Source organism: Megachile rotundata, chromosome 2 (genome assembly GCF_050947335.1).
Source record: "Megachile rotundata isolate GNS110a chromosome 2, iyMegRotu1, whole genome shotgun sequence".
Lineage (NCBI taxonomy): Eukaryota > Metazoa > Arthropoda > Insecta > Hymenoptera > Megachilidae > Megachile > Megachile rotundata.
In genome coordinates this window covers 9,529,543-9,544,408 of record NC_134984.1, presented here as the reverse complement: position 1 = coordinate 9,544,408, position 14,866 = coordinate 9,529,543, and the positions used below count along the sequence as shown (strand labels likewise).

At 30.7% G+C, this 14,866-nt stretch overlaps 2 protein-coding genes across 2 annotated transcripts in view; one reads left to right on the top strand and one right to left on the bottom strand.

Moving 5' to 3' along the window:
- The window catches only part of LOC100877368 (uncharacterized), a 115,183-nt gene that overhangs the window by 28,332 nt on the left and 71,985 nt on the right, over positions 1 to 14,866 (bottom strand). The window lies entirely within an intron of this gene.
- The window catches only part of Orco (odorant receptor co-receptor), a 28,095-nt gene that overhangs the window by 10,669 nt on the left and 2,560 nt on the right, over positions 1 to 14,866 (top strand). The window contains exons 6-7 of the mRNA XM_076540091.1: positions 8,617 to 8,716; positions 10,056 to 10,160. Coding sequence (XP_076396206.1) covers positions 8,617 to 8,716; positions 10,056 to 10,160 — 205 coding nt within the window. The remainder of the gene's footprint in view (positions 1 to 8,616; positions 8,717 to 10,055; positions 10,161 to 14,866) is intronic.

Below are 14,866 nucleotides of genomic sequence, written 5' to 3'. Positions count from 1 at the left end.
TCGATTTTTTTATTAGACCGACGTATCAGGGATATTGAATTCAACTGAATACGTGAGATATCCGCATACTCGAATGGCAGTAAAATACGGTTCTGGGTATGCAAAAAGTATTTAGTTACGTGCATGTAACTAAACGCTTTTTGGTCATTTTTGGTTTACGTGCAGCTTTCGGTGCTTTGAAAGTTTTGAATCTTGAAGTTTTAGTACTTTAGAATTGTTTGTTAACTAGAATTGTTAATTTTTAATAATTTAGATTAGTTAAGACTAATTGTTTAATTTTAATTTTAATTTTAGTAGAATAGCATTCTTAAAATTTTATTTATTTTATTTTTTATTATTTCATTTAGCAGAATATTTTTAATATTTCTAAATACTTTATTTTGTAGAATAGTATTTTTAATATTTTTCAATTCTTTATTTTGTAGAATAGCATTCTTAATATTTTTAAATACTTTATTTTGTAGAATAGCATTCCTAATATTTTTCAATACTCTCTCTTGTAGAATACTTTTCTTTATGTAAATTTTATTCGTAGAAAACATTTGATTATTGTTAGTTTTTGTTTAACTATACTTGGAGTAGTTATAAACGCTTTTCTTCCAAAATATACTTAAGAGAAAGCTTAATAGACATGAAACATTTAAGAAGAAATCAGCGGGAAATTCTAATGAGCCGAGATTTTCGAGTAACGGAAATTTTTCACAGTGATAATAAAATTACCGCGGGCAAGTTAAATTACAACGAGTTGCAATTTCAAAGTTACCCGTTGAGACAAGTGTCTTGACTACTGGTGTAACCCAGTTTCCCATTTCGATTCTCATCTCGAGTTCGCTTCTACACGGAAACGTAATCTACGACGACAATGAGAGGACCTTTCACATTCGTGATCCTAACAATGAGAGACTTCCATTAGGATAATAATCCCTGCCAGAAGGGAATAAGTAAATTTGCCGCAATTTCCTTACGTTCGCACACCTTCCAATTCTGCTCACTTTTCGAAATTTCCTCTTTTTTTTCGTTTGCTCGATACTGTAAACATATCGTATATTATCGTACATTACTTGAAGAATATTACTGCCCATAATTGATAAAATGAAGAATTTTAATCTTAGCAAAAAATTTAATAAGAACATGAGGTTATCAATTATTTGAAATAATCTGAAACAATCTTTTCTACAGATGATTTAATATAACAGTGTTTTGATTTATCTTCGTTTTACAAAATGAGAAAATTATCCCCTTTTTGCATAATGGTTCATATACACTACCGTCCATAAGTATCCGGACACAAGCGAAATATGCATTCGCGTTGCATGAAAGTTATTCGAGTATCTACAACAGTAGCTAAAATCGATTTTTTTCTGCGAAGGTCAGAATACTGGAACGTTTTTCGATTGATAATTCTCGTTTGGAACTCATAGCTCGATGGAAAAGAAGCTACAGACGAACTAAACCGAAACTGTCGAGTGCGTAGCGTTACCTCCATTCTTATCTCCATTGAGGGAACCTAAACATCTACCAACAGTTTACAAACACTTGAAACATATCGAAGAACCCTCTGACTACGTTCTGCACCATAGAAATGAAACACAGTAGAAATTAAAATTTTTTTAGAATCGAAAGCGTTTCATTAGATTCACAAATTTGGGCTTTGAACTTCTGGACATGAATTTTACTTTCACACTTTCATTGTATAATTTGTACTTAAAAATTAATTCTATTACGTTATGACACCTCAAAAAAGATAATAATAATTATTACAAATGATATGATAACCCTAAATACATTTCGTACAAAGTTCAACTATGTTTTATGTAACGAAACCAAGTGTCCGGATACTTATGGACAGTAGTATATGAACCAAACCAGAAAAACCGCCGTTATTTTTTTGTTTGAACGTTCACAATATTTTACACTGTGTAAAACGTAAGGTTCTATTGTGATTGAACAAAGACAGAAACTGCTCCTTGTTTCATACCACTTGAATCAGAAACTATGATGCTAGTGTGCTCAGACTGTAGAAAAATACTAAACTGTATTCTTATATCTATAAGTGCATGACGTGCCATACATAGACCAAACCTATTATTAATGAAAACTTGGATAATAAAAAGATTTTTTTCAAAACTGCTTTTATTAACTACCAGCATTGAAAGTAACAACATATATTTTTTCAGCTCTTTCTAAAAAATCATGCAGAAAGGGATTATATTGTGCAGATAACACAGCCAAGTTCTGATTTATTTCTGTTTAACAAAATTAAATTAATACATACAAAATACAGTTTTCTCTTATGATTGCAGCACAAAGGTCACGACATAGAAACTATCATCTTAGATAAACATCAATTCAAGTTATCGATCCAAGTTAAAATTTACTTGGAAGGTATAACTTCCAGAGTCATACGTTGGCATTCATACTCGTTCACTTTTTATAACACGTTAAAACGTGGTATATTGTACAATCTATTAGATCACCTCGCGTTGTACGGCCTACAAATACTTTGTTACACGCTGTATAACATATGTATTATAACATTCTACCTTGTATTGCTACGCCTTAGATTGCCACATGTTGTGACGCTACGCGCTACATCGTTCTGAGTCGCATTGCTACATGTTAAATTGGCATGAGTCGAATTATTATGCCAATTAAATCGATATGGGTTGCATTACTATGCGTTAGATCGTCATGGGTTGCATTGAGACGAGTTAATTCGCTACAATTTCAATTACTGCGCGTTAGGTTGCCATAAATTGAATTACGCGTTAGAGAGTCATAAGTAGAATTTCTACACATTAGGTCGCCATAAGTGGAACTAGTACGCGTTAAATCGTCATATGTAGAATTACTGCGCGTTAAATCTCCATAAGTAGAATTATTGCGTATTCAGTCGTCATAAGTAGAATTATAGCGTATTCAGTCGCCATAAGTAGAATTACAACGTGTTAGAGCGCCGTAAGTAGAATTATTAGGTATTAGGTCGCCACAAGTAGAATTACAACGCGATAGAACGCCACGAGTAGAATTACGACGCGTTAAATCACTACGAGTACAATTTCTACGCGTTAAATTGCCATGAGTAGAATTACTATGCGTTAAACCGCCACAAATTGTATTACTACGCGTCAAATCGCCATGAGTACAATTTCTACGCGTTAAATTGCCATGAGTAGAATTACTACGCGTTACATCGCCATTCTTCCAGTTACCACGCGTTAGATTACTAAGCATTGCGCCATTACGCGTTAGATAGCCATGAGTAGAATTTCTATACGTTAAATCGCTGCTCCTTTCAATTATCACGAGTTAGATCGCCACAAATAAAATTACTACGCGTTAAATCGCCACGAATTGTATTACTACGCGTCAAATCGCCATGAGTACAATTTCTACGCGTTAAATTGCCATGAGTAGAATTACTACGCGTTAAATTGCCATGAGTAGAATTACTACGTGTTACATCGCCATTCTTCCAGTTACCACGCGTTAGATTACTAAGCATTGCGCCACTACGCGTCAGATAACCATGAGTAGAATTTCCACGCGTTAAATCGCCGCTCCTTTCAATTATCACGAGTTAGATCGCCACAAATAAAATTACTACGCGTTAAATCGCCACGCTTTCAATTATCCCACATTAGATTACTAAGCGTTGCACCACCACAAATTACTTCGCCATAAATTGAATAACGTTAAATCGCCACCCTTTCAATTATTACGCATCCCATCGCTAAGCGTTGCACATCTCCATAAATTAATTTATCACGCATTAAATCGTCCCATATACTTTTACCACAAATATCCCCATACAAACTATACTATTCCCCGTTAAATTAAACCGACATCACTACTATGAAACTGCGCAATATCAAGAAAGTTGCAATAAGTACAAATGAACGTTAAGGAAACGACCTGACACAACAAATAAGATATACAATACAACCAATAGCGGCGCGAGTATTTCCGGGTGCAAAAGACGGGATTCTCTTCGGGAAAGAAGTAGAAAACACAAGTCGCGTGAGGTTGATGCGAGTTTCAAAGAAAAGGGGGAGAGAAAGGACACCGGTGTTGTGTTCCCTATAGATTCTTCGGCGATGGAGAAACAAAAGGGATGCGTGTATTCCCACGGTGGTGAAGTATTTATTCTAAGAGAGGCCGATATTGACCGCAACTGGGGACATACCAGGCGGACTGGGCAATTTATTGGACAATTCAGGGGGTGTACGTTCACGTTCACGTGTATATACCGGTATACGTGTCTAACACGTGCATGTACACGTTTTCTTTCGCCACGATCGACGATGCAACGTTCAGGTTGCACGTTCGACGTTTTGCTCTTCGACCACGGCACGAATTCGTGGCTCTGGGGCATCCTTTGCTGATATACGAAACCTGTTGCCCATTTGAGGTTTGGAGACAAACTCCAAATATTCACTGTTTGCGTTAAAAATAGATTTACGGTCACAAAAGTTGGACTACAAAAATATGGAAACAGGAAGAATTTGGAAGTTTTATGAAAAGAAATAATGGTCGACATTTATGAAACGAAATGGTAGTTATTTATTAAATGAAATGAAATGAGATTTAACAGTAAAGTTACACATTTCAATTGTTAACAATATACAAAGTATATCGAATCTATCTAACGAAATTTGTTGAAACCTTGTAATTTATAAATTAGTCCAACGTGTCTTTACGAGTAATCTACCTATTTCATGCACTCTATCTACATATAGCATTGTCTGATTCGACCCTATTGTTTATGGAGTGAACGTTATCCGATTCTAAACCCTCGAATTCTACAAACATTTTTATATTTATGTCTAATTTTGTAATTCGATTAGACATCATTTGTTGCATTTGTATTACTTACCGAACTGTAGATCTTTTGCATATTCTTTCCAGAGCCGTCGGCATAATTGAATAAAAAATGCCCACTAGCTTTCATCAACTTTATGTTTCAAGTCCGCGACTAGCCCCTGTTGCTTGAATTTCATCATCTGAAATGAAAAATTTGAACAAAATTAAATTTCTTTTCATATATTTAAGTTTCATCTCACTCAAAAAATCTTGAGAAATTATTAACAGTTGAATTGGTAATTGTGTGAAGAGTATATCTAGATTTTTTTCATAAATCTGAATTAATGTGAGCTAAACCAGTGTTTTAAATTTTAATATACTGATTGAAAAGAAATTAGTGTACGTGTGTTCCATTTTAATATACTGTTTGAAAAGAAACTAGTGTAGTAGGTGTATTAAATTTTAACATACTGTTTCAACAAGTTACTTTTTACACAAACTATATAGGGTGTCTCACTGAACTTTTATTGCGATTAAAAGTGGAAGAAAATAACTAGCAGGAGATTACGTGACTGCAGGAAGTATAATGATAATCAGAAATTGGTGAAAAAAATTAAATTGATATATAGAATTTTTATTTCATTTATGCAAACAGATAAAACGAAAATGAAATAAACATGGAAGTTATTTTCTAATTGTTAAAGAAGTATTATCAAATGCTACATACTTCCAATTCTAAAAAGAAATAAAACTGTTAGACAAGACCATAAGGAAACAGACACATTAATTTCAAGCTGGATAGAATGTTTCTTCCAAACAAGTGATGTGGATTGTGACATAAATAAGAAGATACGAAGGAAAGATATCGGGGAAACAAAAGTTACGAGTTGAGATAAAAAGAAATTTAACGAAATCGTTCTAGAAAGGAGCATTGTAAATATTGTCCTGTCAAAAGTATTATTTTTTTATTTATTACTTATTATTTTATTCTGCTCTTTGATTTTATTACTTAAGTAGTTTATTCTGTTACTTTATGTACTCTTTATTTTATTACATATTTTATTACTTATTATTTTATACTTTTTGGCTTTGGTTCGTTACAAACTTAAATAATAGATGGGTTGGAAATGAAAATTATATTTCTTAGTTATAGTATTAATGTATAGTGTACGTTCGAGGTATATCATTTTAAAAGTATTTACAATATATACTAATACAAAATATAAAAGTACATTTTACATTATTCACTATGAAAATTACAGTGTACGAAAAAATAATATAGTTTACATGAAAATAACAAGTTTTTATATCTTACAAGTACACTATATTTATTATTATATAAATGTTATTATAAATTATTATAACAGATCTTGTTATTATAAGTTACATATACAAAAGAGTTTCAGTAGTATAATATACTAACAATAAGAAGTATATTATATGTACCATATTGCAAGTATAGTATTTTCAAGTACAAAAGTATTTTAAAAATATTCTTATATAAAACCAACTACATCTATTACTTTTTCAATTAGAATGCACATATGCCTGCAACTAAAATTTTTTTCCGGGAAATGGAACAAAGGAAATAAACAGAACTATGATTTTTTTTAAATTGTTCTTTGTTTATGAGAAAAGTGTTTACACAAAAACCGCAGTAAATACGAATAGAAATTTTATTACTATTGTTTATAACTTTTTAATATATTTTATTAATAAACCTATTTTTCTATATAAAAAAGCTGCTTTCTAAATGTTAGAATAAACTTACAGTCTATTCCCACTTTAAAATAATCTAAAAAATAGTGTGTTCCCTTTTTAAAAAATTCTAAATATACATTTTTATTTCACATATTTTGCGAAGTATAATTTGTACGGTTTCATCATCATGGATTATATTTTTTAAAATAAATGCATATTTATAAAACTCACCGTCACGTATTTCACAAAATTCGACGATATTTGTTGAATATCTCCGCATTTATAGGAAACAAAGGTAATCGGAAAATATTGGTAAATATGGTATCTCCGTATTTATAAAATAAGAGTGATCGATAATCCACACAATATTTTCAAATTATTCGTGCTGAAATAATAACAAATAAAATGGTAATTTATCTCGATCAGTATTCGTTTGACCATTATAATTAGCAATCTGTTATATTAACGTAATATTAATAATAATATGTAATAAATTACATTTAATATTCGTGAATTAAAGTATGAGTTTAAATCTTTAATTAATCAAAAATTTTGATGCAGAATGTTGTAAGCCTAAGAGATTTAGGAACCCTTGATATATTCAATTTAATATTGAATTTATAGTTATGTTTACACAAGCTATGTCGTTTGAATTGAATTTTATCGCTTTAAATTATTTGCATTGCTATTAAACGTAGAAAAAAGTTACCAAAATAACAAAAGAAATTATCAATTTCCTTAACAACAACAATATACCTATATTAAAAAATACAAAAGACATAATTATTTTCAAACATGCAAAAGTTTTAATAAATATGTCTACAAACCTCAACTATTCCAAAACTAAATTCGAAACAATTTTAAATGAAATATTCGACCTAGTTGCTCATAAAATCTTCTCTACTGTATTATGAAACACCCTGTATATTACACATTTTTATTTAATATATTATTTCTATAAATTTTAACATATCACAAGATTAGAAACGTTAGCAATGTACGCAATGTCAATACAATTTTTTCTTAGATAGCATTCGTTCTAAGTTTGTATAAATTTCTCGAAGTTTCTGAACATTACGCATCGAACAACCCTAAGTCTTATTCCTCCCCTTTAAGATACTTGATATCGATCATACTGGATAGAGCTAACGCGACGACACTTCGCTGAAATGTATTATTTAAGCAGTAAAAAGGAGATACGAGAGCAAGAAGGAATAGGGAGGTAACGGTTGTTCGGTTATAAACTGTAACCAACTGGTTAAATGCATGCAACCTGTAAACTGGGTCAAGTTAAAACTTTGTTATATTGCAACCGCGGGGCTTTCCAACAGATTTGTTGTGCTCCCTCTGATCTTAACAATTTAACAAGAGTTACAGACTCCATGATATACGAAAACATTGAAATGCAATTTAACTGTAACGTTCAGAATGTTGAGCAATTTGAATGGCATTTAATCTGTTCATAAAGAACCAAACTTGTCGAATTAACCTTCTTTCTATAAATATTTGAGCACTGTATAGTGGAGCATAATTACATGCACTTTCTGTGCAAATTGTAACAAAAACCTTGAATTAAGTTAGGTTAGGTAATCTTTGTGTTGTTGTATAAGAAAACAATGCTGTAAACAGATGACAATACACTAATACAATTCTAATGCATAATAAATAAGAAACCTTGAACATAAACCTTAAGAAACTTAACTAGAAACTTAGGTTCATATATGAGGATTTAATTACACACCAAAATGTGGAGAAGAAAGTTTGGTTAAGTTTAGTTAGAAGATATGAAGATATAATATATCTTCTATATCGTGTATGAAGATATAATAATAATTCACACATTAATCAATGTAACATGTAAAGAAAAAAACTTTAGTTAAGTTAGGTTAGATGATCACACGAACACAATTAAAACACATGCATTTTAAATAGAGTGTATACAGAAAAAAGATTTTTAGATCAGATGAGGGAATCATATACAGGAACATGATCATAAACCATGTACCTTCAGTACAAAATATAAAGAAAAAATTTTACTTTGGTTAGGTAACCACGTACGCAAGTATAATAACTAAATTTTTATTAACGTTATTGCTATACATTTTCTTGTAGACTGGTCACTGCGATTGGAGACGCTTATGGTATTGCTCTTCTGCTGCACATGTTGACAACCACCATCACGTTGACTTTACTCGCTTATCAAGCAACAAAGGTAATATTATTTAATGTCATTTTTCGTTATTGTTTGAGATATAGCGACTTAGCATTTTTCCATGTATCATTTAGTATATAATACATGTGACCATGTGTTCCATGTATCATTTAATATATAATACATGTGACACGCGATATGTGATATGTTATATGTACATATGTGATATATGATATATATTATACGACATATGATATGCGATATATGGTATATGATATACGATATATGATATACGATATATGATATACGATATATGATATACGATATATGATATACGATATATGATATACGATATATGATATATGATATACGATATAGAATACAAGATTAAAACTAATAATTATTCTTATAATATATAATATACAGGGTGTTACCTGTAACGCTACTCACGATTTTTCTCCCACTTGCAGCCACCTTACGAAAAAAAGTTTAGAATAAAATTTGCAGGGTATAAAGTGCACAATAGATACAAGCAAATTTTGAAAACAGTTTGTTCTCATGGCAAAGTCAAGGTCACCTTGGGTTTCTTAAATAGGAACATACATTTTTTCTTATTCATAGCTTTAGAGGACATTGATACGAATTCGAAACATATATTACATTATATTTTTATTAACATATTACTCGATTTACAGAAGTGGAAATGTGAAGTAAAAGACTGGAATATTATGTGATGGAAGGCGGCATATGTTACATTTTGAACATGTAATTAAATAAAGTGTATTTTTCTTATATTCTAGTCGCGTGTTTACATTCAGTGATCTCTTTGGAACCAAATAATGGTTACCCTACCAAAGTCAAAAGCTAACTACTTCACATTTTTCTACTTCTGTAAATCGAGTAATATGTTAATAAAAATATAATGTAATATATGTTTCGAATTCGTCTCGATGTCCTCTAAAGCTATGAATAAAAAAAAATGTATGTTCCTATTTAAGAAACCCAAGGTGACCTTGACTTTGCCAAGAGAACAAACTGTTTTCAAAATTTGCTTTACTAATATCTATTGTGCACTTCATACCCTGCAAATTTTATTCTAAACTTTTTTTCGTAAGGTGGCTGCAAGTGGGAGAAAAATCGTGAGTAGCGTTACAGGTAACACCTTGTATAACTAATGAGTAAAATATGTATTACATCTATATTCGATATATATTTATTTACTTAAAAAAGATTCATGAGAATCGTTAAAAACGAGAAATTATAATAAGACGTAAGAATGAACTATCTTACTTGAAATGATAACATCACTTACGAAAATTATGAAGTAAATGTATTAATTACATAAGAAAGTACTATCATTTGCATTTTAAAAAATAACAATTTATTATTTAATCGATAGATTCACGGAGTTGACACGTATTCAGCGTCAGTGATAGGCTACTTATTATACTCCCTTGGACAAGTGTTCATGCTTTGCATATTTGGAAATCGACTAATTGAAGAGGTAAGTATTAGCTATTTATTAATTTCATACTCTCCCAAAATTTTCAAAATATCGAACAAATTTTGAAATTTCCAAGCTATCAAGTTTTATGCTTGAATTCATTTTTTATACCTCAACTGAAAATTATTAGATGTCACTGAAATTACAATATTTAAATTTAAAATGTAATAAGTGTCGAATAATAGAAGAATAATAATACTTTTATAATTTATTAAATTTTTAATTTTAGTATTGCAATATTGAATCAATATATCAATTAACATTAAGTTATTCAGTCACTAAAATTAACCCTCTCTTGTTACAAGTAAAATTTTATCTCTTTTCGAATTTGTATTTCTATTTAAAAAAACTATAAATTGATGTAATTTTTATGCACAAGTAATCATATTTATATATAAATAATCGTAGAGACTTATAATAAATACATAGGGTATTACAATTGTAATTAGGCAATTATAACAGAAATTTCAGTATCGCAACATTTTTTATGATTTTTCGAAAAGTTCAAACAATACAATAACAGAAGCCCTGCAGTATATAAAGTATGAAGAAACTATGTCTTCTGATAATGGTACACTGTCTCATTTCACTATTTCTTAATTAACAAGCCATAAGTTATACATTTTTAATATGATTAAAACCAAAATAGTCCAAACGCTGCCAAGGTTTCATAAAATAAATGGAAATTGTATCATCAATTTGGCTGATGAACTATCTTTTCACCAATTTCCATGACTTGTATATTATCCAGATGATTATTCTTAACAACAGTTTCCTACACATCATTCTTCTCGACAACTGTTCACTATACATATACAAGAGACATTCTGTTTTCGTTTCCGAGTTATATACAAAAGTTTAATATAACATCAGTTCCATCACATCGATAAATCCATATTGCTTTCCATCCATCATCTGATTGGTTCGCGTACATGAGTATTCAAACAGACAGAAGTAATATGATACAGAAGATATAGTGATACAACGTCATACTGATTGATAAAATACGTTAAAAGCAGCGAAATGACTTTTCTTCCAATAACACACATCGCTGACGCTCCAACGGCAGCCGCCATTTTAAACCTAATCGAATCAAAATAAACCTCAACATGAAACTCATTTTATCCTTGTGTTCGAAAAAGATAAACAGTGTTATTGCATAATATTTCTTGTGATTTAATAATTTCTTCGACAAAATTTTCTGGCACATTTTTTATTTGAGGTTGAATTTTTAGAATTTTTAGTAGCTTTTCACTGATTAAACATGTTCAGAAGATAATGAAGAAGAGTCTGTTAAATTAAATGAATTTTCATGAAGCTACTAATTCATGAAGAAATAGAATATTGAGAACTTCAACGAATATACTAGTACTTGACCTTGAAAACCCATTTCAAGGTAATTGAAATCGATCAGTTTTCTAATCGTGCTGGCTGACTTCATCGAATTTGACCTTTGACTCGTTTTGGAGTTTTAAGAAAATAATAAGAAATTCTGGATCAGAATGTTCTGATTTTCGGAGATTGAACCACAATTAATAATATTTTTAACATTTAGAGACTGTAACACAACCATAAAATCACCATTCTGTTCTAAGAAGATGCGGCAATAAACGCAGTCGTTCTTCTAAGACCCATTTTGTAACTAATCATTTTTAATAAAAATAGAAATTTTTTTCAAAAGTTCTTTTTGCATTTATAAAAGAAACTAGTCCTAGAACTTTTTGAATGAACTGTCTATATTTGTTGGAATATCTATCTGGAAACTTAATAACTTTGTTTGGTTATTTATCAAAAGTTTAATAACCTTGTTCGATTATTTATGTGAAGCTTAGTAACCTCAGGTGGTTATTTACATAAAACCTTCATAACCTTATTTAGTTATTTATCTAAAAAATAACCTCATTTGACAATTTATTTGAAGCTAAATAAATTGGTCCGGCTATTATTTATCTTCAAGCTTAACAACCTTCCTTCGTTATTTATCTAAAACTAAATAATTTTGTTCGGTTATTTATGTGAAGCTTAGTAACCTCAGGTGGTTATTAACGTAAATCATACATAACCTTATTTAGTTATTTATCTGTAGTTTAATAGCCTTATTTAGTAATTTATTTAAAGCTTAATAAGTTTATTCTCTTATCTATCTTAAAGCTTAATAACCTTCCTTCGCTATTTATCTAAAATTAAATAATTTTGTTTGGTAATTTATCAAAAGCTTAGCAGCCTTGTTCGGTTATATACCTAAAACTTAATACTTTGGCTACTTATCAAAAGCTTAATATCCCTTCTGAACTGTTTACCTGAAAGCTTAATACCCTTGTTCAGTTATTTATCTAAAAGCTCAACAACTTTGTTTGGTTATTTATCTAAAAGCTCAACAACTTTGGTTATTTATCTAAAACTTAGTATCTTGTCTAGCTATTTATCTAAAACTTACTACCTCATTTGGTTACTTCCCTAAAATCTTCATAACATCATTTAATTATTTAACGACACTAAAAGCACCCTTAGAGTGCATTTCAACTTAACAAATAATCAGATTAACAATGAAATCATTACCATAAGTACGAAACTTAGGGCTTGATGCCTTAAGGCCTGTTTACAAGATATTCCGGACATTTCGGACATCACATACCTTGACGATAAGCCTCTGTACAGTGACGACAGGAGCTATCTCGTAATGCCCTGATATTCCGGGATATCTGTACACAAACCTGCTTTAAGGCATCAAAGCAGCTAAATCTGTAGTCCTGATGACGTCTTAGGGTGCATTTAGATTAGGCGAGTAACAGGTTTACTCTTCCTTGTCTGCACTCAAAACTGAAAATCATAGGTCACCATATCTTTTTCTCGTTTTTAATTATATATGTTTGCTTTTGTATAATTTAAAAGTACCCATAGAACGCAATTAATCTTTAACACTATTTCTACGAAGAGATGTCAAAAAACACCTTTCAAATTTCGACTTCAAATTATTCTCTAAACTGAATCATTTCTCCAAAATTAATTTTTAGACTTTTCATACAATAGTTGTTAATCCCTTGCGCTATGGCTTATTTGTCAGGTGCGTCAGTCAGAACTGACTAATTAGAGCTACAATATTAATACAGACAAAAAAATGTGAAATGTTATATTAATATGTTATTATGCAATCGTTGACTATGCAAATTATAATTGGACTTGAACTTCAAATTAAAGCGTACTAAAAATTCGAGTAAAATTGATCACGGCCGAAGTACGAGTGCGTCACGAGTCTGACTCGTCAAAATAGTGCAAGGGGTTAAATTCTGCGACATCATTTTCTTCCAGCTAATCCTAGATCTAAAAATGTGCATATGGTATACTTATTTCTACCATGAGGTGTCCGATACCTTAAGGATTTCGTAACAGTGCCTAATTTTAAACCATTTTACATATAAATATCAGCACCATTTTGCAGCATCGTATCAATTATAATAAGATTAGAGAATCCCGATTTCAGTTGTAACAGGAAATACAGGAGTTGCGGCATAACTTTGATATTCGCTTATATCTCGCCATGTTGCATTTTACACCGCTATATTTATATTTTGTAGGTTGATGAATTAAGCTGGAATTTACAATCTGATTAAATGATCTCTAATAAAAAGACATCAATGTATCAATAAATTCCTTAAATTATCTACATTTAATTGATAATTTGAAGTACCAATTTTGGCAATTATTTGCATTGAAACGAAAATGTATTAAGACACATTTTGATCGAAATAGGTATACACAAAATCATGGTAGAAATAATGTTTAAAAATGCTTCTACATGATTTAGTTTGTTATGAAGTTTTAAAAAGATTTTAAAGCGAAACGAATATCTCTGAAAAAGCATGACAAAATATTGCTTTTTGACTTCAAACTAGCAGAATTACGAAATTGCATTTCACATATTTTTGGAAGCCGAACATCTACTGTCTTTGTCTCTCCTGATCAAAACAACATAAAACATACGAGGATAGTTGGAGCGTATCAGTTTTCCGTCAAAGGTTCTAAAGAACAGTCCTGGGTTTATTTGACACCAGAATCCACCCTTAAAATGGACTAAAATCCCTAGATTAGAGATTATCGATGATCTTGCTGTTGAAAATTAGAGAGCAAGCATATATTAAAATTGAAAGTTCCCAAATTCCCAAATTCCAAAATTCCAAAATTCCAAAATTCCAAAATTTCCAAATTCCCAAATTCCCAAATTCCCAAATTCCCAAATTCCCAAATTCCCAAATTTCCAAATTCTCAAATTCCCAAAGTCCAAAATTCCCAAAATCTCAAAATTCCAAAATCCCAAAATCCCAAAATCCCAAAATTCCAAAATTCCAAAATCCCCAAATTCCCAAATTCCCAAAACCCCAAAATTCCAAAATCCCAAAATCCCAAAATCCCAAAATTCCCAAATTCCCAAATTCCCAAATTCTCAAATTCCCAAAATCTCAAAATCCCATAATTCCAAAATCCCAATATCCCAAAATCCCAAAATCCCAAAATTCCCAAATTCCCAAATTCCCAAAATCCAAAAATTCCAAAATCCCAAAATCCCAAAATTCCCAAATTCCCAAATTCCCAAATTCCCAAAATCCCAAAATCCCAAAATTCCCAAATTCCCAAATTAAAATGACTGAATAAATGCACAGTCGAAAGTCGCTAATAACCTTGATGTTGATGCGACTTTAAACTCTAAA